The following is a 23,844-nucleotide window of genomic DNA, read 5'->3' as shown; positions in this document are numbered from 1 at the left end:
AGGAAATTTGTTGACAACCAGCTCCTAACACCTAAAGTTTATCAGTGTCAGATCTACTTTGAAGGACCAATAGCTTGTGTAACTGTAGATTATCTGCATAACAATGACAAAAGATCCCAAAAGAACACAAAATTTGATCCAAAGGTGTCAGATAGAGAGAAAACAACAGTAGACCCAGTACAGACCCCTGTGGTACCCCATGCCTAACAGCACAGGACTCAGAGAACATGTTGTTGAAGGAAACACTGACATCTCTCTGGCAGGTAAGACTTCAACCATTTGAGCACCTGGCTTGAGATGCCAAAATAATTCTCAAGTCTGTCCAGTAAAATACAGTTGTCCACCGTATCAAAAGCAGAATGTAGATCCAGCAACAACAGAACAGATGATACCTCTGCGTCAACAGTTAGCAAAAAATCATTCACCACTTTTGTCAGCGCTGCTCCTGTGGAATGATTCGTCCTAAAAGCTGGCTGAAGAGGCTCAAAAAAATTATTTAATGACAAATATTTCAAAAGCTGATTTGAGATCACTTTTTCAACGGTTTTTGACAAAAAGGACAGGTTTGAGATGGGCCTATAACTAGTTAGGGATTCAGCATCCAGGCCAGGTTTGTTCAACAAGGGTTTAACAATGGCCGATTTAGAACAAGCTGGGAAAACTCCAGGGGAAAGCGATATATTCAAAATATATAACACACAAGTGCTTAATGTGGCCCAAAGCTCTTTACTGCTAACTATTTGAAAGCACAGTTAACCCCTTGATGCCTATTGTCACAAATTCGCAACACACCACTTTCATTCAGACTGCATTATTATTATTATATATTTACGTATCTATGTCTATGTTTAATAGATAAATTAACAATCTCTACTTATTTTAGCATCAGCTGGAAAACAAAAAGCACACAAAAAATGTTTTTTATTTAATTGTAAATACATTCAGGCATCAAGGAGTTAACAACAAGCAGTCCATTTAATTCAGTGACTTGAGGACTGCATGCCAACATAACACTGCAGAGAAGAGCCAATCAGGCTGGTTGTAGCATTGGAGAGCTTTTAACAGTGATGAGGTGCCACACAGCTCCTAATACTACTCATCAGGACATGCAAATTAAACAGAAAGCAGGTACTTATTTTTGGCCTCAAGTTGTCATCATTAACCCTTCTTTCCCACATGCTTTGGTAAGCAGCCTCACATTTTCATTGCAGCCAGTAAGCGGAAGACAGGATTTAAAGGATTGGAAGCTCTGTGGCTCTGTGCAGTGATGTGGACATCATGACGGTTTTGTTCTGTGGTTCAGCCTCTTCACATGAGGATGTCTGCTGTTTGCCTGAGTGCAAGTTAGATTTCCCTTTCTGACGTAGAAGGCAGAGAGGTACAATGCACCTTAAGGCTCACTAGGACTAGCCTCTGCTTAACAACCACATGTTAGATTCACATCAATAATTGATGATAGTGTCAACATCATGCACACCAATTCACTTTTTTCAAAGGTTAAATGCCGAACCCAAAAAAGACTGTGATGAATAAGATAAGCTTGTCTCTGCTGGCAGTAGACCCCATCAATGTTACATCTGAATGAGATTTTAATGCAAGCAGACCATTAAAAGGCAACAGAATAATACAACTCAGCTTTTGCAAACATAACAAAAAAACAAGAATGCAAGAATGACTTGACTGGGACGATTTTGCATTGCTTGGCTTGGGAACCTCACCTGCTTCACAGGAATCAGTCTGAGGCAAGGAAAATATTTGCTGGTTGTCACATGGCACAGCTGATTTGGGTGCTGAATAAGGAATGCAGCAACTTGGTGCACAAATGAAAATTGGGGGGGGGGCAGTGAATTTTGTTTGTACTCACAACAACACTTGACTGTCAGTGTATATTAACTTTTACACTTGAGTGAGAAGCTGTGGCAGGCATACAGAACCACATTAATTGCTCATTTCATTGGATATTCAGTTTCAAAAATGGTCATATTTTAAAAAAGCAACTAGAATTCTTATCTGTGTCTAGAATAAAGAGTGACAGTACTCAACAAAAGTGAGTACACCCCATGTGTAATCATTTAAATGTCAAATGATTAAAATATGTATCACTTCTCTACAATTGCAATATTTCTAAGCAAAGAAGTAGAGCATTTCCTCTGATGAACAACAAAGAAAAAAGTTTGTAGAGAATATATTGAAAATACATGTCCCAGAGTACAAACTCACAGCAGGGCAAGTAAGAAAACCTGAAATCAGTGAAACTAAATTAAGCACACCTGTGGTTTCTAATCAGCCTATTACACAGTAATAAAATGACCTGTGAACGCCAGAACTTTCTACTTTTGGTCCTATGGTCTGTGTCTACCTGCATGACTACATCATGGCTCCAAGGAGATGAAACATCTGATTGTAAGACTTCACAATGATGGAAAGGAACACAGGAAGAACAGTGAAAACACAGTATATTCAGTAATCAGCAGGTATGGACGAGTCATAGTACCATTAATCAAAGCTGCAGCGGTCGTCCTCCTAAAATGATGTCATGGAGAGCGCACTACTTGCACAATCTACCTCTGAAGAATAGACACTAGTACTTCAGACAGGGGCTCTAGACAGATACTAATTTGCTTGGCTTGTTTTGTGTGAATTTGTCTGGGGCTACCACAGTGAATGCAAAGACCTGACAGTGAAGCATGGGTATGGGAGTGTGATGACAGGGGGCTGCATGAGTGCAAAAGGTGTCAGAGAGATGACATTTATAGATGTATTATGAATATCTGCATATTTACCAAAATGACAAGCTGACTCCCAGTCTGGAGAAACTTGGCAGAAGAGGAATAATCCAGTTTGATAACCATCCAAAGCATACTGCCAAAATCAAATAAGACTTTCTAAGGAAAAGAAAAATGGAAACTAAGACCTGATGTCAGTATTGAAAGTGGTACTGACTTTTGTTGTGTTGAGTTTCTACTGTGGGGCCTGTACTTTTACAATAGTAAATGAAACATCCATCCATCCCTCCATTATCTATACACTGCTTAATCGTCATTATGGTTGTGGGAGGATTGAGTCCATCCCAGCTGACTTAAGGCGAAGGGAGGGGACACCCTGAATAGGTCACCAGTCGACCACAGGGCTACATATAGAGACAAACAGTTATACTCACATTCACACCTACAGACAATTTAAAATCGCCAATTAACCTCAGCATGTTTTTTGAACTGTGGGAGGAAGCTGGAGTACCCAGAGAAAACCCACGAATGCACAAGGAGAACATGTAAACTCCATGCAGAATTACTGTACAATTACTGTACAGTGAAGCAATTTCAAATCATTTAACATTAAGCAACATTGTGTACTTTGAATCCATTGCTCCACAGAGCAAACATCACACTTCGGTAGAGTTGGCTATTTTAATTAATGTGCATTGTATTCAGTGTGTGTGGTATGCTGCTGTGCTAAATGTATTACATGCTTTGCACATTTTAAATTCCCCATAGAAACCTGTGTGGAATTAGCAGTGACTTTAATTTTGAAGATCAACATTTCTATTATCTTTACTAATTTTGCATATTTCCTAAACAGTGGCTGATATATGTTTACATGAGAACAAACAGATTCTTTTGCTGTCCTGTAGGAGGGAACAATCCATGTTTAACAGAAATTAGCAGCTGTTTTATGCCATAAATTGGTAACTTTATTTACTCTTTGCATACTGCCTTCACTATTTACTTGCAAAATGATTGCTTTTGCAGCTTATGCTAAGTTACCTTAAAGGAGTACAATTTTTTCACACTTTGGAACTAAAGTTACATTTGTTCATTGTCTTCTTTGCTAATTAAGAGCAAAGTTTAGGTGGGCATGTGTGGCATTGTCGCAAAGCGGCTTGCAAACTGTACTGTCAAAACCATGATAGTGAGTGTGGGTCATTTTGTGGCCTTGTGTCTAGTATTACAGAAGCAAAGACAGCTTTTCTGCAAGAGTGGCCCTCTTTGAATGCAGTGCTTGCTCACAATTGCAAGGATGCTAGTACCTTGTAAAAAAGTAGTTTTTTGCTAAGTGTGGTCCTTACCCAGCATGTACAGTACATACACACGTGGACAAAATTGTTGGTACCCCTCAGTTAAAGAAGGAAAAACCCACAATTCTCACTGAAATCACTTGAAACTCACAAAAGTAACAATAAATAAAAATTTATTGAAAATTAAATAATCAAAATCAGCCATCACTTTTGAATTGTTGATTAACATAATTATTTAAAAAAAACAAACTAATGAAATAGGGCTGGACAAAAATGATGGTACCCATAACTTAATATTTTGTTGCACAACCTTTTGAGGCAATCACTGCAATTAAACGATTTCTGTATTTGTCAATGAGCGTTCTGCAGCTGTCAACAGGTATTTTGGCCCACTCCTCATGAGCAAACAGCTCCAGTTGTGTCAGGTTTGATGGGTGTCTTCTCCAAATGGCATGTTTCAGCTCCTTCCACATATGTTCAATGGGATTCAGATCTGGGCTCATAGAAGGCCACTTTAGAATAGTCCAACGCTTTTCTCTCAGCCATTCTTGGGTGTTTTTGGCTGTGTGTTTTGGATCGTTGTCCTGTTGGAAGACCCATGACCTGCGACTGAGACCAAGCTTTCTGACACTAGGCAGCACATTTCTCTCCAGAATGCCTTGATAGTCTTCAGATTTCATCGTACCTTGCACACTTTCAAGACAGCCTGTGCCAGATGCAGCAAAGCAGCCCCAAAACATTACTGAGCCTCCTCCATGTTTCACCGTAGGGACAGTGTTCTTTTCTTCGTATGCTTGGTTTTTGAGTCTATGAACATAGAGTTGATGTGCCTTACCAAAAAGCTCCAGTTTGGTCTCATCTGTCCAAAGGACATTCTCCCAGAAGCTTTGTGGCTTGTCAACATGCATTTTTGCAAATTCCAGTCTCGCTTTTTTATGAGTTTTTTTCAGCAGTGGTGTCCTCCTTGGTCGTCTCCCATGAAGTCCACTTTGGCTCAAACAACGACGAATGGTGCGATCTGACACTGATGTACCTTGGCCTTGGAGTTCACCTTTAATTTCTTTGGAGGTTGCTCTGGGCTCTTTGGATACAATTCCAACGATCCGTCTCTTCAATTTGTCATCAATTTTCCTCTTGCGGCCACGTCCAGGTAGGTTGGCTACTGTCCCGTGGGTCTTGAACTTCTGAATAATATGAGCCACTGTTGTCACAGGAACTTCAAGCTGTTTAGAGATGGTTTTATAGCCTTTACCTTTAAGATGTTTGTCTATAATTTTTTTTCGGATGTCCTGGGACAATTCTCTCCTTCGCTTTCTGTTGTCCATGTTCAGTGTGGTACACACCTTTTCACCAAACAGCAGGGTGACTACTTGTCTCCCTTTAAATAGGCAGACTGACTGATTATGAGTTTGGAAACACCTGTGATGTCAATTAAATGACACACCTGAGTTAATCATGTCACTCTGGTCAAATAGTTTTCAATCTTTTATAGAGGTACCATCATTTTTGTCCAGGCCTGTTTCATTAGTTTGGTTTTTTTAATAATTATGTTAATCAACAATTCAAAAGTAATGGCTGTTTTTGATTATTTAATTTTCAATAAATTTTTATTTATTGTTACTTTTGTGAGTTTCAAGTGATTTCAGTGAGAATTGTGGGTTTTTCCTTCTTTAACTGAGGGGTACCAACAATTTTGTCCACGTGTGTGGCTCAGAATTATGAGCACTGTAGCTATATTTGCAAGGTCTTGAACATAATCCTAATGAATATCTGATTGATTAAACAAACCAAATGAGGAAATGCTCCACAGTTCAAACAAAACACTATGGTGAATATGAGTTAATTAAATGTCACAGTTCACCATTGTTGGCACACTACAGCCATCGTGTTTCCTATAATCTGCCAATCTTGTCATGTTAGGGACGATAATCTTGATTTCACAGAGATAAACAGCACAGAAATGGGAAACATCATGCAGACAGTGACTGCAATTCAACAGCACAGCCTCTGAATGTTTCTGGAGAGCATTCAGATGTCGTGATTGCTTACCAATGCAAGAGCAGAGCTGAGTGCACGCCAATGTAGCAGCAGACTTGCGAGCATAGTGTTAACAGAAGGCTGCGTTAAAGCCAGTAGCAGAGTAACTTGAGTCACCCACTCACCCTTTTCACAGGCACTGCCACCTGATCACACGTGCTAACCTCAGCCACTGTTGTAGTTTCTGAATTCACCTTAAATTACAAGTACGCTGAGGTCAGTCTACACCATAGAGATACAAGACAAGCTAGAAAAAACAGGAGCAGAACATGCATAGTGATGCCCTCACAATCCTGCTACACCTCCTACGGCTGGACCTGCTGCTGTTGACCAAAACTAAATTGATTCCCTCGCCTACTGCTCAAAGCAGAGGAGGGAAAACAATTCAATACTCTCCCATAGTGTTTGGCTTTCAACAGGCAGCTGCAGGTTCCTCTGGCCCTGTGGTGTCTCTGAGGGGGGAGAAAGAGTGAGAAGAGAAAAGGAGGGAGGCAAAGGCTGATGAGCAGCTCAGTGAGTAGAGAGCAGCATGAATTTACTGGAGACTGTCCTGGTGTTTATTGGTTCCTCACTATAGATACTTCTCAACCTTACCCTGAGAGTCTCCATCAGCTCCACATGCTCTTTTTTTGGAGGGAAGGTCTGCTCAATATTATAATCACAGCAAGATCTAAGTGGCACTTGAGACTGTTCAAGTGAATATGGATTATTTCAGCGATGCAAAGTCTATGTCTCTACCGAGCCCAGAGCCAAATGGAGAGCATACATTTGAACACAGAGAAAATTATTTCAATGAGTGTGGGCTGTGTAGAGATGTAAACAGGAGCTTCCAACAGCCTTCAGCTAAAAACAACACTGAGACTGTGTGCATGGTTTATGCTATGAATCTCTAATGTTAAATGTAGAATATGCACCAGCATAATACAAAACAAAGCATAAACAAAGTCGATGTCTACTTCAGTCATGTTTATTGTCGTTCACAAAAATATCAGGGAAACCTTGGACATTTACTTTCAATGCTTTGCATTTTAGTCAAACACAAACTAAATTACATTTTAAGTTTTGCTGGTTTACAAATATTTTGAGTCATTTCAAATTTAGGTCATAAAATTGGGGACAGCAAATTTCCAGGCTTCTCAAAACACCCAAAATATTAAATTGTCAATAATATAAAAACTGGCAAAACTAAAAAAAGCAAGAAGCTGAAAACACTGACAAATAATTTGAATGATGAATCATGGCGATGGCTACAGATACAGCATGAAACACCAAGCCATGGATGACATTAAATCTACGGACATCTTTTGGAAGTAGGTTTGATAAAGATTTAGGAAAAATAGTTCTCTGCAAATGTTTCAAACATTTTATGTTTAAATTCTTATCCATCAAATGATACCATGGGGGACTCATCTGATTGTTCCAGAATTCATTGTGTGGCATGATAGTGCACCCAAACATCCTGTGGCAAGACCTCTAAGATGGTACAGTGCAACAGGTATTACTGCTAAGCCAATAATTGGGGCTTTTAAAGAATAGTAGCCACAAACGCAAAACGATAAAAAACTGGGACTGAAGACTCTCTCATGCAAAATCAATGATGCATTACCTCAAAATAACAGATACTCATTAATGACATCCTTGCATCAATTAAATCCAATGTGCATACCTGGCTGAACTGTATGTTTGTCAACTCATTACAGGAGAAATTGTCATCTTGTTTAACTTTGCTGATAGTCTGTTGCTCTACTGTCTTTCATTTTCCAGTACATCACAACTGTTCCATTCTCATAGTGCTACAATACAGTTCAATGGACTTGATCTAGCAGGGAGAGGATGGGATAAAAGGTTTACGTGTGGGGATGTTCCCTTGCTTTGGTCCAATAACACTTCATATCTGTGAAAGTGTCACTGCATGGCACGACTAAAAGCTCCTGCAATCACATTAGCAACAGCAGAGTGTCCACTGGTCACTCAAAGGCCATCTGTGTAGGCCTGCAGCTTCAATGTGAGGACCCCAGTTTGACTAGAGCAGGAAAGGTACAGTAGGAAAATAATCTAACAATCAATTATATAACAGCTACACATAAGATACTGTAACCATAGAGACTCAGTGAGGAAACTGATGTGAATGATGTGAGTTAAGCCATGAGTGTGGATGGTGGATGAGTTTTTCTCGTTATCTGATGGAGGAGGAGGGAGTGAGGCTGGTGTTAGTGGAGCAGAAAGCAGCAGGAGCTTTTTCCCTGGAGCCTGGCCCACACAGAGGACAGGAGGAGACAGTGGAATTACTGTCTCTAAGCTCCACTGGAAATTATTTCCCACAATCAAGAAGTCTCTTTCCTTCCCTTCGAAAAACAGAACCCTCGAGAGCATCGTGTCAGATTCTTTGCCAAATCTCCAAACCCTGGAGTTTAGAGAGGCGTGAGGCGCTGTGGATCAAACAAACAAGGTTGCACAGGCTGTCCTCCAAGTTTACTCATGAAGTTTCATAAAGTGACAGCTGTTCATCTCCACTTGAATTTTGTGTAGTGTGGTGCTTGCTCTAAAGATTTGAGACTTTTCTAAAGGACTTAAAAACAACTCAGTGCTATAGCTTTTACATTTTCCAGCTTGAAGCACTAAACTGAATCGTTTGTTGGTTTCTCTGGTGAAAGCAAGACATGCTTGCTTTTATGTCTGGTGTCAATTATTAGATTTTAGCAAACATTTTATGTACCCTGTTCTATAGATTTCAAAACTAGATCCAGGCTGTGCTACAGCTCCAGCTAGAAACAAGGTGGCGTATGTTTGTTCCTCCAGGAGCCTCCATTACTCACGTGGAATTACATTTTTACTGTTGCCTTGTGATTTTTCATTTTCAACTTATCTATGTCAACTGCTTCTTTCAATAAACAAGAGCATCAGCATGAAAATACAAATTTTATAGCATTATTGGGGCTTAAAACTAGACAAATATCTTGATGCATATGTGCAACCCTGTCTCACAAAAATGTTCTGTACGTTTTAAAAAACTCACTGACATAAATATATTTTCTCCCTGGAGGGTGAGACTGTGACATAACTAATAGAAAACAAGTTTATTGAATTCCACTTAGTGCAGTATTGTTTTATCTAACAAAATAGCCAAGTAAACAAACTAAAATATGTCTTAATAAACAGCTTTTGTCATAGTTCCATTCACTGCTGCATTCTAGCAGTGAAAATAAAACACTCAAAATGAGTAATACAATCACAGTTCCACATCAATGTAAATGGTTGTATTTATATAGCGCTTTTATCCAAAGCGCTTTACATGATACATCACATTCACACACACATTCACACACTGATGGCGGGAGCTGCCATGCAAGGTGCTAACCACGACCCATCAGGGGTTAGGTGTCTTGCTCAGGGAGACCTCGACATGAGCACAATGGGCCGAGGATCGAACCGGCAACCTTCCAGTTACAAGACGGCCACGCTACCCACTGATCCATGCCGTGTAATAGATTAACTTAAAATTCACAGTTATGACAAATACAAACTAGAACTAGAAAAAGGATTTAGAGAAGACAGTACACTGTCAAAACTGCTCATTCCTTGTATCATTTCCGACAGATGAATCCTGATAAGTCCGCAGTGGGCAGTTTGTAGTAGGATCGCAATCATATGATCATCAGCAGGCACCTGACGTAGTGTTCACTTGTTGTCATAGTTACGGTGACGCCGTGCCATTATCAATGACACAGAAATCTTTAACAAATAGGTGGATCCAGACTATAAGCTGCATCACAGCCAAAATCTAATCAGTTGGTTCTTGTGTCATTTCTGACCTTCCTTGAAAATTTCATCTAAATCTGTTAGTCCATTTTTGAGTAATGTTGCCGACAGAGAGACAGACAAGCCCTTGCCGATCGTAACATACCTCCGTCAAGGCTCTGCCTCCTTGGTGGAGTAATAACATTTCACTTAGTGCAGTGTTGTAGAAAAGCTAGTATACTAAAACTGAACAGAAATTTCAATTTCACTCCACAATGGTAAAGGCAACATCAGTCACGTCTGATGAAAGACCTCATAGGAGGTCAGGGACCTTGTTGTAAAATTCAGGTGCTGCATAAAAAGCAGCATTTTGATTTGAATTGTGTGCAAACAGGTCAATTATGGCATTTTCTGCTTTCCATACAAAGCTCCAAAAGATGGCAAAAACCTGTATTCTCTAACACAGCAATGGCCTGTGATGGGAAGTGTCAAACTGCACTGAGCACTGAATCCAGCTCTCTTATTACCACCTCGCAAATGTTCACACAGCAGATATTATAAGCAGCTGTTCGACTGATTTAGTTTTTCCAATTTGAAATATTGTCATACTGGAGACATTTCAGTGGCATCCTGCAACAAACTGTGCTCTTCTTTACAACTTCTGTGTGAAAGCAGAAATAAAGGAAGGCTTTGGATTAGGTTTGTTCTCAAAAAAAAACATTAACAATCAGTTTAAAAATATATGAATCCCTGATGACGGTCTATGAGATAGGATTGAGACATCCCTTGAAAAATATGGGTCAAAATACACTCTTGTACAACATGTCTGAAGGCTCTCCTACATTTACAGAGTTACCATGATGCAAAATCCCACCTAATTTAATCTATGACTGGTTGGCTGAAAAGGAAGCAAAAGTAAAGCAATAAAACAAATGGTAGATAAGTTCATTAGAAACACATTTGCAATACATCACAAACGCAACATAGCAGGCACTATTTTTCCTTCATTGAGAATGTTTCCTTCAGTTTAGTTGGAGAGGAACTTCATTTGCACAATATACAGCATTTCCATCTACAAATGCACCTCCTACACGTAGTGCTGGGCAATATGGCCAAAAAATAAAAACTTGATTTTTTTTAGTCATCTTAGACGATTCCGATTTTAATCGATTTTTGTTGTTTCTTTGCGGTCTGTTTGCTATGGCTAGTGCTAGCCATGCCGCACTCCCATAGCTGCAAGCACTCTTCCCATTCTTTAGGATGTCTCTGCCGGCGGTGCTGAAAGAGGTTAGTTGTGCTGCTACTCTTCGCTTTCACAGTACTTTTGCAAACCTTGCACATGACTGTAGTTTGCTCTGTGTCAGTCTTGTCAAAGCCAAACCACTTCCATATAATCGATGTAACATGAGGCCCTTTTCTCGCGACCAACTCTTCGTCTGCTGTTGTGTCCACCATGATGGGGGTGTGAGTGTTTTGGTGGAAGGAGATGAGAGGCGGAAGCAAACGCCAGTGCAGAAGTCGTGAAAGGCAGAAGAAGAATCTGCATTGTTATATATTTAAGCTCTCCTCGATTTTACGATTGGGCAAATTTTCAAATCGTCAAGTTTTAAAAAGGCAAATTAATCGAATTAATTCGATTTATCGCTCAGCCCTACCTACAGGATTATATAGGAAATACTAGCTCAGGGCTCCAGACTGCAACTAAATGGTCGCATTTTGCAACCAAAATTTGAGCGAGTGCGAGTAAATTTTTCATCTACTCGTGTGCGACCAGTAAATTTGCCGATTTTTTTAATTACTATTGAATACTTTTTGTTGCCGACAATCTTCTGCTCCACTCTTCAGTCCAGTAGACAGTCATGCACAAATGACCTGGTTTAACCGACATTAACTCCAAAAGTAGAAGAAAGGAAACGAACACCAAAGAAAAAGGCCAATGTGTGTGAGAGCGAGGGATGAATGACGGTGAAGCTCCTGATGTTTCACAAAGCCTTTATTTACATTATGTACTTTTCTACAGTGTCTTCGTCATGTCAAGAAACATCTTCTTAGAGAAACACTTCCTGTGCCGCTGAAATGGTCACAAAATAAAAGCCGGTAGCATTGAAAATACGCCTTCAAAATAAAGCCTGGAGGAAACGGTTATTTTAACACTAGCAAAACAAAGGCTTGCCAAAATTGATGAACTGATCAACAGACCTTTATAAGAGTAATTTACACGTGATTCAGTATAAATACATAACGTGCACATGCATAACACATGCCTGTACTCAGCACAAGGTCTTTTTATTACAGATTTCATCCGTCGGAAATTATACATCAACCGAGCAGCCTTGGTGGAGTACTGCGCTCTCTGAGTGCTTTTTTTGTTATGTTGTGTCAACTGCTGCCCAATAAACTGTGAATTGAAAACATAGTTTCTGCATTTATTGTGCAAGTATTTATACAGTGAAACTGAGAGGAAATGTGAATATTTACTGCAAGTCGATTTTGGTGTGCGCCCCTAAATTTTCTGCTTGCGCTCCTAAAATTTTAAGTTAGGGGCCACTATGCTCCTAGGAAAAAAGTTAGTCTGCAGCCCTGTAGCTGATGGTAATTCAGGAGTTTGGATGCCCTAACCCTGCTGAGAGGATTAATCCTCCCTTTATTTTTAGTCACAAGGGTGCTCAAAAGAAATGACCCAGAAAATAAACATGATTCAGGAAATAACAGCAGCCTGCCAGTCGCACTGTTCTCCTGGCAGACTGGTCCTTTTTAACTCTGCTCCACTTTGTTGCCCTTTCACACACACAGATTTTACAAACTGCGATACCATGGCCCCGAGGGAGAAAATAACTGAGAACAGAATGTGACTTCACCCATGGCTGACAAACACACAGAGAAGAGCCCATGCTGGAGTGCAAGTTGCCTCAGCATGCCTGCTTGATGTACGTCTGCCTACTTTTCAGTGAAACAAGAGAGACCAGTATGAATGCCAAGTAAACTATGTCAACCTAATCTCAGCTGCTTCACATGATAAGACTGGGGAACAGTTGTGTTTGTTTGCAAACTGCTTGACTGAAAAAAAAGTTGCACTAGGCAGCAAGAAGTGTAAAAATACACTTGAACACCCTGAAAAAGAGTTTCCATCTGAGACAGCAGAAGCATCACACACCAGCATGTTGATTTTGGACCAGTTCAGGAAAACTCTAAAAGTTACTAAACAATATTTTTTGAAGATGTCGAGGCTCTGCAGTGTCTTGAAGTGTTGTTTGACCTTTTCACACTTCAGATGACAGTGGTAGTTGGTCTAACATGTTGGCCCAGACTAAAAAAAACTCATCTGCTATTCAACAGATCGCCATGCAATGTAATGCAAATACACGTTAACCAGAGGATGAATCCTCACAACTTTGACTGAAGTCACCAGACACAAGCACCACTATGACACTGGCCTTTGTGATTTGATTGAAATATCTCAACAGTTATTCCATGTACTGTCCTAAAGCTTTTCATCTGGGTCTATCATCAGGTCAAACTTGATTGTGTTTATTTAATGACCAAAAATGCAAAAAATAATGGCATTCAGCAAGTTAGCATGCGCATGTTAGCCTATAAGTCAGCCAACTGGTCTGTCGAGGAGCAGTATGTGTTCTGAACAAAAGGTTCTGGGACTCTGGAGTATAAGCATGGAGCATGTCAAGCTCACGCACAGACGACATGTACGAGCAGTAACTGTCACAAGCCAGGAGACTGTGTGTCACTGCAACAGAACCTGCACAACACGTTTTTGTGACCAACACTACGTGCATTTTTGTGATTACTGACCAAATACTGGAGCAAAGAGCAAACGTCACCCCTGTGTTAGTCAGTCAGCAGCCAGGATAATGCAACCTTCATGTGTAGGATCACTTGTGACCAGAGGTGGGTCTGCAGGTACCACTGAGAGAAGAAACAGCTGTTTATTGTGGAACAAGTTGTAGAAGAACCCAGACAAGTTGTATCAGGTCTGTAGTACCAGGACTATGCTTGCTGCTTTCTTGTTACTGCTATTCATGTGTTGGTGCTGGACCGTTCAGAAAGAGTTTCACGGCAACATCCTGTCTTAGGGACACATACAGTTCAAACGACCTGAACGGTCGCTGCATGCGAGTGTTGCAATATGAACACATTTTTTTGTCCACATCATCAGACTTCACTCACTCTTCTCACTAGATTTGACTCCCTGTGACTTCACAGTTTACATAACGGGACTTCCAGGGAGTGTTGCATGTGTTGTAGAAACAGTGGGGGCAGTGTATTGCTCCACAAGATGACTGCTTCCATAGGGAATGAAGTCAAACTGAAATCCTGTACATGTACAATATTATTCTTCAATACATTTATAACATTTAGAAAGACTGCAGTGATATAAGCCCAAACTGTCACTTCATCAGTTGCAGGTGCATTGAGCTGATCCGTGCGTCTTACTCGGTTAATAGTCAAGTACTGTCATAGACTACCTACTGAAACAGTACACTAGGATTTTAAGAGATTTTGGTTCCAAAAAGACACACAATGTCAGTTTCCGTCTCCTCTTGTCAAGTGTTTTTTTTTGCCTCCATCAAAAACAGATTTTTCTCTTTCCCACAACCACCCATGCAATTTTGCAAACACTTCACTGTGATCTTTGTGGTATGTATGCAGAATGACAACAATAAAACAAACCAAACAAAAGCCACACACTGTCTGTGAGAGAAGCAGTTGTACAGACAGATGATTAGCACATCTATGTTGCTGCCTGGCTACAGTGTTATAATTAGACACCACAGAGTGCACTGAAAACTTGTTGCATGCAACAATGAGTCTGTAGGAGAAAACAACAGTGTGATAGCAACTGTTTTACTTGAGACAGAAAATAATCCAACAGATCTTAGACATCTACTGCTTAGTTCTGCCTTATCATGATACCAAACCTGATATGAATCAGTCCTCTCTCACCCTCCACCGGCTTCTAAAGATGCCGGCGAGCCACTGCTGCTGCCTTTCACCTAAAATTAACCCTGATGAGGCTTGAAAGGGAGCTTTGATACTCCAGCTCACTTCTCCACCTCCTGTCATTTTTTTGAGGCTCACTTAAGAGATTTAGCCTGGGGTTTATACTGCACTTACAACATGTTCAGCTTACATGAGGAATACTGTCTTGAAGACTGTTTCAGGTTGAAACACAGCACATAAGTATTTTGGGTATTACTGTTAATAGTAATACAGAGCATGCAAAGATGTCTGAGCAAAACACTTAAATGACATGACAGCTAGTCTAAGTGTTTAATCTCTGACATACTTCTATTGTAAAGCGAATTTAACAGTAACAATGAATGAAGAACACACTGATCTAAAGCTGAGATTATGCTTCCTGTTGAACAATATCAGCATGAAAAAAATCTGTCCTCGGTAATATGCACTTGCAGTTCTGCCTGCAGCCTACCTCTCCCACCGAGGGGGAGGCAGCTCTCCCCAGACACCAGTGAGTGGCCCATGGGCTAATTCTTTCTGACCTTGTGCTCTCTAACCTCTGAAAAGCAGCCAAGCATGCACAGTAAACAGGAGGGAGGATAAACAACTTAGCAGAGGCCCAGCTGATGGGATTTCAGAGCAGAGTGGCCTCCCAGTCAGGAGGCTGAACGTACAGTCTTATGCTGGTGAATCCTGAGATGCCATCAACAAGAAGCTGTCAGCTGACGCCTGGTGGTGTTCACAGTGGACATAGTAGGACCTCACTCACTGTGCAAGGATTACACCCAGCTCTGTTTGGTCTACACTTGGCAGATCCTGCCTGCTGGCTTGTTGGCTTACTAGCTAAAGTAGTCCACCAACTACCCAAGTTGTCTACGTTATGAAGACATGCAGATGAGTTTTGTTGCTGCTGCAACTGATGAAACACAGATGAACAATTTCCGCTGCCAACCTCATGCGTTTTTATCCTTTGATCCTCAAGCAGTTTCATAGCAATGTTTGGTTTCTGTCACATTTTTACTCATTTTGGTTTCATTCCTCACAACATATAAAGTCCTGCACCTCTATGGAAACAGAACAACCAAGTAGAGAAAACTCAAAAAAGTCAAGTATGACACAGACACGATTTCTTTAAATGTGTGTTGACAAAAATAAACTAGAAAAGCACTCAGAGAGTGCAGACCTCCGCCAAGGATAGAGAGGAAAACAGGAAACCCATGCAGTAAAGGATCATGAGCTGGAATCGAACCTGCATCTCTGACACAGTTCTGTTTACGAACCACCTTCTTAACCAGTTGATCTCTCTGGACACCTTGCTCCAATTTGTTGGACGACATACTAACCTATGATGTTTTTTGTCATATTTTGGACCACATACTAAAACATACTAAAAAATTCAAAGTGATCCAGAATCCAGGATCCTGTCCAGATTGCCACCAAAATTAAATCAGCTCTTCCTCTTACCATAGTCTACATCCCCTCAAAATTTCATCTGAATCTGCCCAGGCGTTTTTGAGTTATCTTGCTAACAGACAGACAGATAGACACACAAACGCCGGGTGTCACATAACCTCTTTGGCGGAGGTAATAAATAAATCAGCATGTTCAACAATTACCCAAGTGTCCAAAGGTGTCACCAATATTGGAAAAATGGTGTCTGTACAAACTACAGATGTTTTATTTTGCACATTTTTACACTCTCTACAAACTCTGCACATCAACTCCAAAAAGGTATTTCACCATGCTGAATGTATCTTCCAACAACTTACAATTTGCCTCTCTGTATTCTGCTCTTGAGCCATGCTACAATTATTTTATTGATCAAGCATGTTTATTTTCCACTCAATCTTTCCAATTTATTTCCATACTTGCTTCCTCTCTGCTCTATGTCAACACAACCTGCAGTCCAGCTGAAAAGTCCCTGAATTTTTTTGTCACATTACTGCTGGTCACCAGCTCAATCAGTCTGTTAACAGAATCTGGTGCAAAAAGTTGTTTTTGGACAATAAAGTGAATCTGATTAAATGTTTTGATTTTAAGCTTAGATTTTATCCTTTTTTTTCAGCTAAACTGCAAGTCACCCATGATTAGTTTGCAGACCGTCTGAAGGAGTTTGGCCTGGTAGACTGGATAATCGTTGTATTTCTCTTTTTTCTTTTTTTAAGACAACCCGCCTTTGAAATCATCCAGTGAGTTATGGGGCTCATAGAATCTCTATTTATAATTTAGATTATTGAACACACAAAATAATAGATTTTAAAAACAACATCTTGGGCTATTGGAATTGCCGAGTGCATTTGATTTAGTTTTTTGTCATTGGCTTAAGTGACTAATGAAAATATGTACATATGGTGAAAAGAAACACTAGTCTTGCTCAGAGATACTTCAATATTGAGCAAAGAGGCAACATTTCTCCTTTAGCTTCAGCACCAGCCATTTTCCAGTCAGTTCTTGGATACAAATCGGTTCAATACTGGTTTATAATAATGGCGGCGCAATGCCGGAGGAGTTAAGCAACACTGCAGGAAACACAGATATAATGACAAAATGTGATTTAGTAGATAAGATGCTTTAGTATTTTTACCTTGCAACTGATTCACCTCAGAGCTTGGACATATGTTCCTCTCAGCCTTCTTAATATCACCACACAGTACAAACAAAAGGCCTGAAAACAGTGTGAGCTGTATCTGAGCTGCTGGCAGAGAGGCTGCTGAGAGGTGGAGTAAGGCTCTCAGCACAAAACAAGAGGTAAGCAAACACTGAGATGGAGGCAGAGCTGCTTTCAAAGTGCTCAGGAATTGTTCAATAAGTCATTGTGCTCCCTATAAATTACACAGTGATACAGTGTAAGGATCAGCTGGAGAGACAAAGCTCTGCATACCACAGCTCTGACACAACACCAAACACTAAAACAGGTAGAGTAGCACAAGCCTGCACAACTGACCCATGACAAATACCAATATTCACGTCTGCATTTTTAACGCTACATTTTGAAACTGGTTTTCTCAGTGTGTATTATTATTTTGTTATAAACTATAAACTGTTTTCACTCTGACAATACCTCATTGTGTTTTCAATTCAGGACATGTATGTTTACCCAACCAATCACTCAAATAATTTGCCATTTGAGCAATATCAGCTTGAATATCTCATTACTGGGGTGTAATAACACCACAATCAATCAGCTTCCTTCTCTTGATCCTCAATCAAGATGATCAAGTGAGAAACACCTACAAGCACTGATTCCTCTGGACTTTTTGTCTCAAGTAAAAGATCAAGCAAGAACAAACATCAGAAAACAAAGAGGACAAAATACCCACATACCTCTGAAAAAAGAAATGTGACATTTTAGGCGTTTTGAAAAACAAAGAGAAAAACTGACATCTATGAAACACATCAAATACACACTGTGTCTGATTTAAGAGCTCTTAAATAAGTTAGTCAGTCAGATGATGGCACGTGAATTTGTTGTCATATTGGTGGGTAGGAAACACCATTCAACAGCCCTCAAAAGCAGATACTACTTATGTAGTTTTGGAAAGCGCCAGCTAAAAGTATTGTCAGTGCAATGTGGTGGACTGTGAGGTCCTTCTTTCCACAGCTGATTGAGAGCCTTGACAAAGACTGGGACAGAAATTTAGGATCAAGCTGTCACTACCTGACACAACAATGTTTATTTGCCCATTCTGAATGGAGTTATACGCTGGTTAAAGCTTGTTTTGTTTCATTACATTTTGTGCTGCTGATGGATGACATTAGCTGATGACAACAGGTCAGCATGGCTTAATGTCATGCATCAAATTTGATATGTAATACTGAACACTGTGACATGCTTTAACCTGCAAGGTCACCAGACTGAAATGGACTCAGTAGTGCTAAGCAGCACTGAAACAAGTCAGCAATTCATTCAGCTTAACAAAAATAGGTATTTCCATAACTGATCAATCATGTTATTTAACAAGCACAAATTGTAAAAAAAAAAAAAAGCTAATTAGATTCACTTCTTCTACTGCTTTTGAGCAAATAAACCAGACTGTGCCAATGCCATCGGAAAGTGGTGGAGCAAATCACAAATCGCAAACAAAACCAGTAGTTTGCCAACCGCCAAAAAAAACACCACTTGAAACCAGTTGACTTGGCCATCTGCAAGAGAAAAATCCGAAGAATTCCTTGAAATAGCTTCTTCCATTTCTCTAGAAGCAGAAAAAAACTGATCAGTTAAATGTTTGCTACATTACACCTGATTTTTAACAAAAAAAACATGTTTAAATCTCCCATGAACTCTTTTAGAGGCAAAAACCACCTCAAGCAAATGTAAAGATTTATTAGCAAAATTAAGGAAGTGATTTTTTAAATGTTGCTGTTATTGTTAATTTTTCGAGTGCAATACATAAAAATGTGCAAAGAACTTCACTGATATAAAGATGCTTCATCTATATAACTTCAGATCTGAAATCTTTACACAGAATCTGTGTTCAGCATCTTGGCTGGAGGGAACAAAGCCCCCAGTGATTGAATTACTGTGGCCAAACTTTTGCTTCTCTATTTTTTCCTAACATTTCCTGTGTTTCATTGCCTAAAGGCAATCCTGCTCCACCATCTTTTAGCCAAATGCCATTTTTGTCCACAGCATCATATGAGGAGGACATTTAAGGACACGTAGGAACAGCTTCTCATTGTCTTTGAATCTGTCAAATCATTTTTCCAAATTAGCAGGGACCCACAGACTTTCAGTCGGTCCCTGAGCTCATTGTTTAAAGTTTTTTGTTGTCTGGCCTTCATCTCTGATACACACTTGTGCAGGAAAAGGACGGAAAGGAGTGTTTGAACAGATACAGTGGCGTATTTCTGGGAAAATGCCACTGCTCTCCCATGTGTATTATGAGAAAATTCCACAGCAGTTCAGAGAAAGAAGACCAAACAAAATACAGGGAACTTGATGTGTTTGTACAACTAATGATAGGAGAAGCAACAAGCTTGTCTTTTGTGTAACGGACTCAACAGTTGTCTGGTCTCACTGGTATGCTCTTACAAGGAGGGCTTTGGATGGTTTGAAGTAGGTAAAATGATTACCTACTGTTACTACATTTAACTTTCTGTAGACTGCTTAAGGTCTAAAACATTTGGTTTGACTACCATCACTCTATATTGTACTGATGTTTCACATAAGGAGTTCAAATAATAATGGTCCCTCAATCTCAGGGGCTCTAACCATCAGAAACCTTAAATGGCCACTTGAAGCTGGCTCCAAGAATGAGTCAATCCTGATAGAGCCCCACAGTAAAATGTCTAAATTTACAGCAGAAACAAACATGCTAACAGCCTGGTACAAACAATAGTTTTGGTTTCTGTACCTCCTTTTCCTATTCCTGACAACTGCTCAAGGCTGTATTATTATAGAACTCCTCTGTTGATTTAGAAGGTTCAAGCCACCACAATCAGCTTCAAAACTTCAGTTCAGGAAACCGACATGCAATGCCACAGAGGGTTTATCCATCTTTATATAGAGTCTATGCAAATGATTCATTACTAGAAACTTATCAAGTTATTAAAGGCTAATTAGCCCTTTTAGTACAAGACATGAATATGAGCTTTTGGTTTATTGTACTTGTGTGTAGTGTGGATTATTATCAACTCTTTATTAACAGATACTTACATATGTAACATCCAATTAATCGTTTTTAGAAATGTTAATGTCATAAGTTAGGTAATAATTTATTCTGGCAACCCCAAAATTGCTTTAATTGCTAGGTTTTTACTAACTGTACCAGTACATTAACCGTTCACAGGCTACTAAAAAAATTCAGAACTTCGTTCTACCCACATAGTGTCTCATTGTCAGACTTATCGCCACAGAACTGCATCAGTGCTGAAGAATGATCTGACAGCACCTCACTATCATTCTGCTGTAGAGAAAAAAAATTGACATATTTTATTTTCTATGAACCAATCACATTCATCTTGGGTGTTGCTAAGCTCAGGATGTAGCAACAGTGCCTCTACAAAATAGTGACAAGGAAATTGTTTTGGTGGGAAGACGAGTGATGTGACTAAAATGGATAATTAACTGAAGAACCAAGCATGTCTGCTTTAATGCACAATCCAAATCTGAACCAAAATGTGACATTTTCAGTATGTACGCTGTTGCTTGAAGGCTGTTGTTTCCTATAGTGAAGGGAATATCAAAAATGCACACACACAGATGATGGAGTGGCAGAGAAAGATGTGTGAAATGCACAGTGGAAATAGCAGGTTTATCCCTGAAGTCTACATGTGGTGAGTCAGACAACTACCCAAATAAGCACTGTTTTCATTGGTAGACATACTTCATCACAAAAGGGTCTACAGTTTAGTCAATGAAACACTTTTATACATGAAAGTGGCACATTGGCACAACAGTTGTTTTTTTTGTTTTTTTTTAATGTGCTGTAAAACTACCGGTGACTAGACTTGATGGCACATACTTAAGCTTTGGACCAAGTTTAGTCTGGTTGTCTGGATATTATTTGACATCCAATATAATCAAAAAAAGCTGGTGATAAATTATGCACCTATTAGATTAGTTTTTCACTGTGTTCTGTATCCACAGTGGCCTTAAAAATCCTTTAAATGTCTTCAGAGATCACTGAGATTCTCATTTTCATTTGTGTTGTCCTTAAATTTGTGTTAAAATTCCTTTTAGGTAAATGTTTTTCATTTCTGACATCATGCAAATAAAGACGGAAGAAACTATTGTATTTAGGCTAATAGAGTGTGTACTTAGGGTTTGACATGGGCCCCACCAAAGACTGATAAAGCCTATAGTAGCTGTATCCTTGACGGTTTTGCGGAGCTGTTGTTCTTTAAAAGGCTTTGTGGTTCTTAATAGCACAATTCGCTGTGCTTCCTGAGTGTCCTGACACCAAACATCTTGGTAAAGTGCAAACGCTGGCTGCTGTTTCTGTTGACCAGCACTGCACATTACAGCTGGTTTGTATTTCATTAAAATCCCTGAATGACCTGCTTTTTTTCATGGCTTATTACACAACTGAACATTTCCAGTAGGATTAGGAGCCAACTACTACATATACAGTATGAATGAGAGGTGGAAAGTGCTTTCAGTCAGAGGCTTCAAGTTTGCTTCTCTGCTAGTAAATTCCAGTGGAAAGTCTAGCCTCATGGCTCAAACCATGACACTGCAGCACAACAGAGGTGCACAATGGAAGGGGGAAAGTGTGCGTAGGGAAGGGGGTGGGGGGTATAGAACAATAACTCCTACATTTTTGGCGCAAATTAAACAAGCCTGAATGATGCTTGTGCTCAGTGAGTTAAAGCTTGGTGTGGAAATGACTGAGACGTGCAGGCTGCAGCCTCAAGCCCTGACATGCAGCTGTGAGTTGTGTTTGGGAGCTCAGAGCAACCTGTCCTGCTGCAAACCGTTTCTAGGAACAGAGGCCATGCCTGAAAAGTGACTTTTGACCTCTGGAAATAGTTTAGCAAAGAGGTAGGCATTCCTGTGTCATGCCGATAGATTGTATGGTCATGCTACCGTGAAATACTGGGACTTCAGGGGTAGATGGTTTAATCATTATACAGAGGAAAGAGGAACTTAAAGGACTGGCCTAACAACTCACAGTTAGAATCAGTTAGATGTAATGTTTACATGCTGTCAGTCATCTCGACTCCTGAATTTCGTTTGATAGGAGCACTTTGGGTAATTTTTCAGGGTTGGATGTGAAATGGAAGGATTTTAGTTCTCCTGCAGCTGACTCACCTGCGTTGTAAAAGCGGTCTAGCACTGTGGTCTCCCCAAAGTCCAGTTTGCCAAAGTTGACGGTCTCCAGCTTGCTGCCCACCGTGTCGCAGGCGTCCTTCAGACACTGTAGGGCCATGCTCTCCGCGTTGTTCTGCTGGCTCGCCTCTCCGTTCACCACGTACGCCACCGTCACCGGCCTGTTCTTGCAGGTCTTACCGGTGGAGAGCAAACCTCCGCCATCCATCGGGCAGCTCCCGGGGGTCGGGCTGAGCCCCCCGCCTCCTAACACCGAGTCCTGCCAGAAAGTCCCAGCTGCAGGGATTCCTCCTCCTCCTCCTACACCAACGCTGCTGCTGCTATTATTCTCCCCGCTGAGAGGCTCTCTGCGGGGACCAGCACCAAAGCAAGGTACCGGTAAGGAGATCCCGTCCTGGTCTTGACTCATCTTGCATCAAGTGTCGCTTCCTGTCTTAAAGTGTGGGTTGTGCTGAGCGGCTCCTCCAGCAGTCCTCCATGGAGAGCCAACGTTACGCACGACGGTTACCCATGGAGCCTCTGCACAGGCACGACGTGCAACCTCGTCCCGTCTGTAAACAGGAGACCGGGCAGTTAGAGGAGCAGTTCCACATCATGCTGCATGTTTGCTGCTGACTGCACGCTCAGAAAAACGACGGCCACCGTAGTTCCGCGACACGACACGGTTCTGAGCAGAAAACACAGCAGGAACCGCCACCGAAACCGCGCATTCCGCCTCAGCTCTCACAACAAATCCACAGTTGTCAAAGTTGAGCAGCACGGCCGGTGTCAGCGCAGCGACGCCCACAGGATACACCGATGTGACGCCAAGTCCAAGTTAAACACAGTTTAAAGGCTCGCGTCGGAGTATCATCCGTCCAGAGAGAAAGTCCACCAGACTGTTTTCATGTGCAGATAGACCCTGCCCAGTTTCCACTCTTATCTTCCCGTCCACACTCACGCACGGGGCGGAGAGACAACAGAGGAGCCTTGTGTAACTGGGCGGAGACAGAAGGACCATATGTGGAGCTGTGGACTTGAGGAAAGGAGCGGTTCACTGAAAACACACTAAAAAAATACAACAGTCCGTCTGCATCCATCACATGTCTAATCCACTCTGCTACTAAAACAAAATGGAAAGCTGTTGGGCCTCCTGTTTATCAGCTGATATGATGAGCAAACAAACAATCCTAAGTTTACAGTCCAGACTAACATTCATCTCTCTAGAGGCAGAGCTATTTTTTTCGTTGTGAGCTGGAAATGTTTCATACTGTTGCAAATCAGCATTGGTCCAAGCGTGTATGACCAGAATAGATTACACAGTAAATTG

The 23,844-nt window shown here is 40.7% G+C and overlaps 1 protein-coding gene across 1 annotated transcript in view; it reads right to left on the bottom strand.

The window, feature by feature from the left end:
* The window catches only part of map3k5 (mitogen-activated protein kinase kinase kinase 5), a 112,627-nt gene extending 89,045 nt beyond the window's left edge, over positions 1-23,582 (bottom strand). The window contains exon 1 of the mRNA XM_022199817.2: positions 22,518-23,582. Coding sequence (XP_022055509.2) covers positions 22,518-22,944 — 427 coding nt within the window. The 5' untranslated portion in view covers positions 22,945-23,582. The remainder of the gene's footprint in view (positions 1-22,517) is intronic.
* Positions 23,583-23,844: the final 262 nt, after the last annotated feature.

The sequence above is a fragment of the Acanthochromis polyacanthus genome, chromosome 16 (genome assembly GCF_021347895.1).
Source record: "Acanthochromis polyacanthus isolate Apoly-LR-REF ecotype Palm Island chromosome 16, KAUST_Apoly_ChrSc, whole genome shotgun sequence".
In the NCBI taxonomy this organism is placed as follows: domain Eukaryota; kingdom Metazoa; phylum Chordata; class Actinopteri; family Pomacentridae; genus Acanthochromis; species Acanthochromis polyacanthus.
Note: the sequence above shows the minus strand (reverse complement) of the source record. Positions and strands in the feature narration are given on the sequence as shown.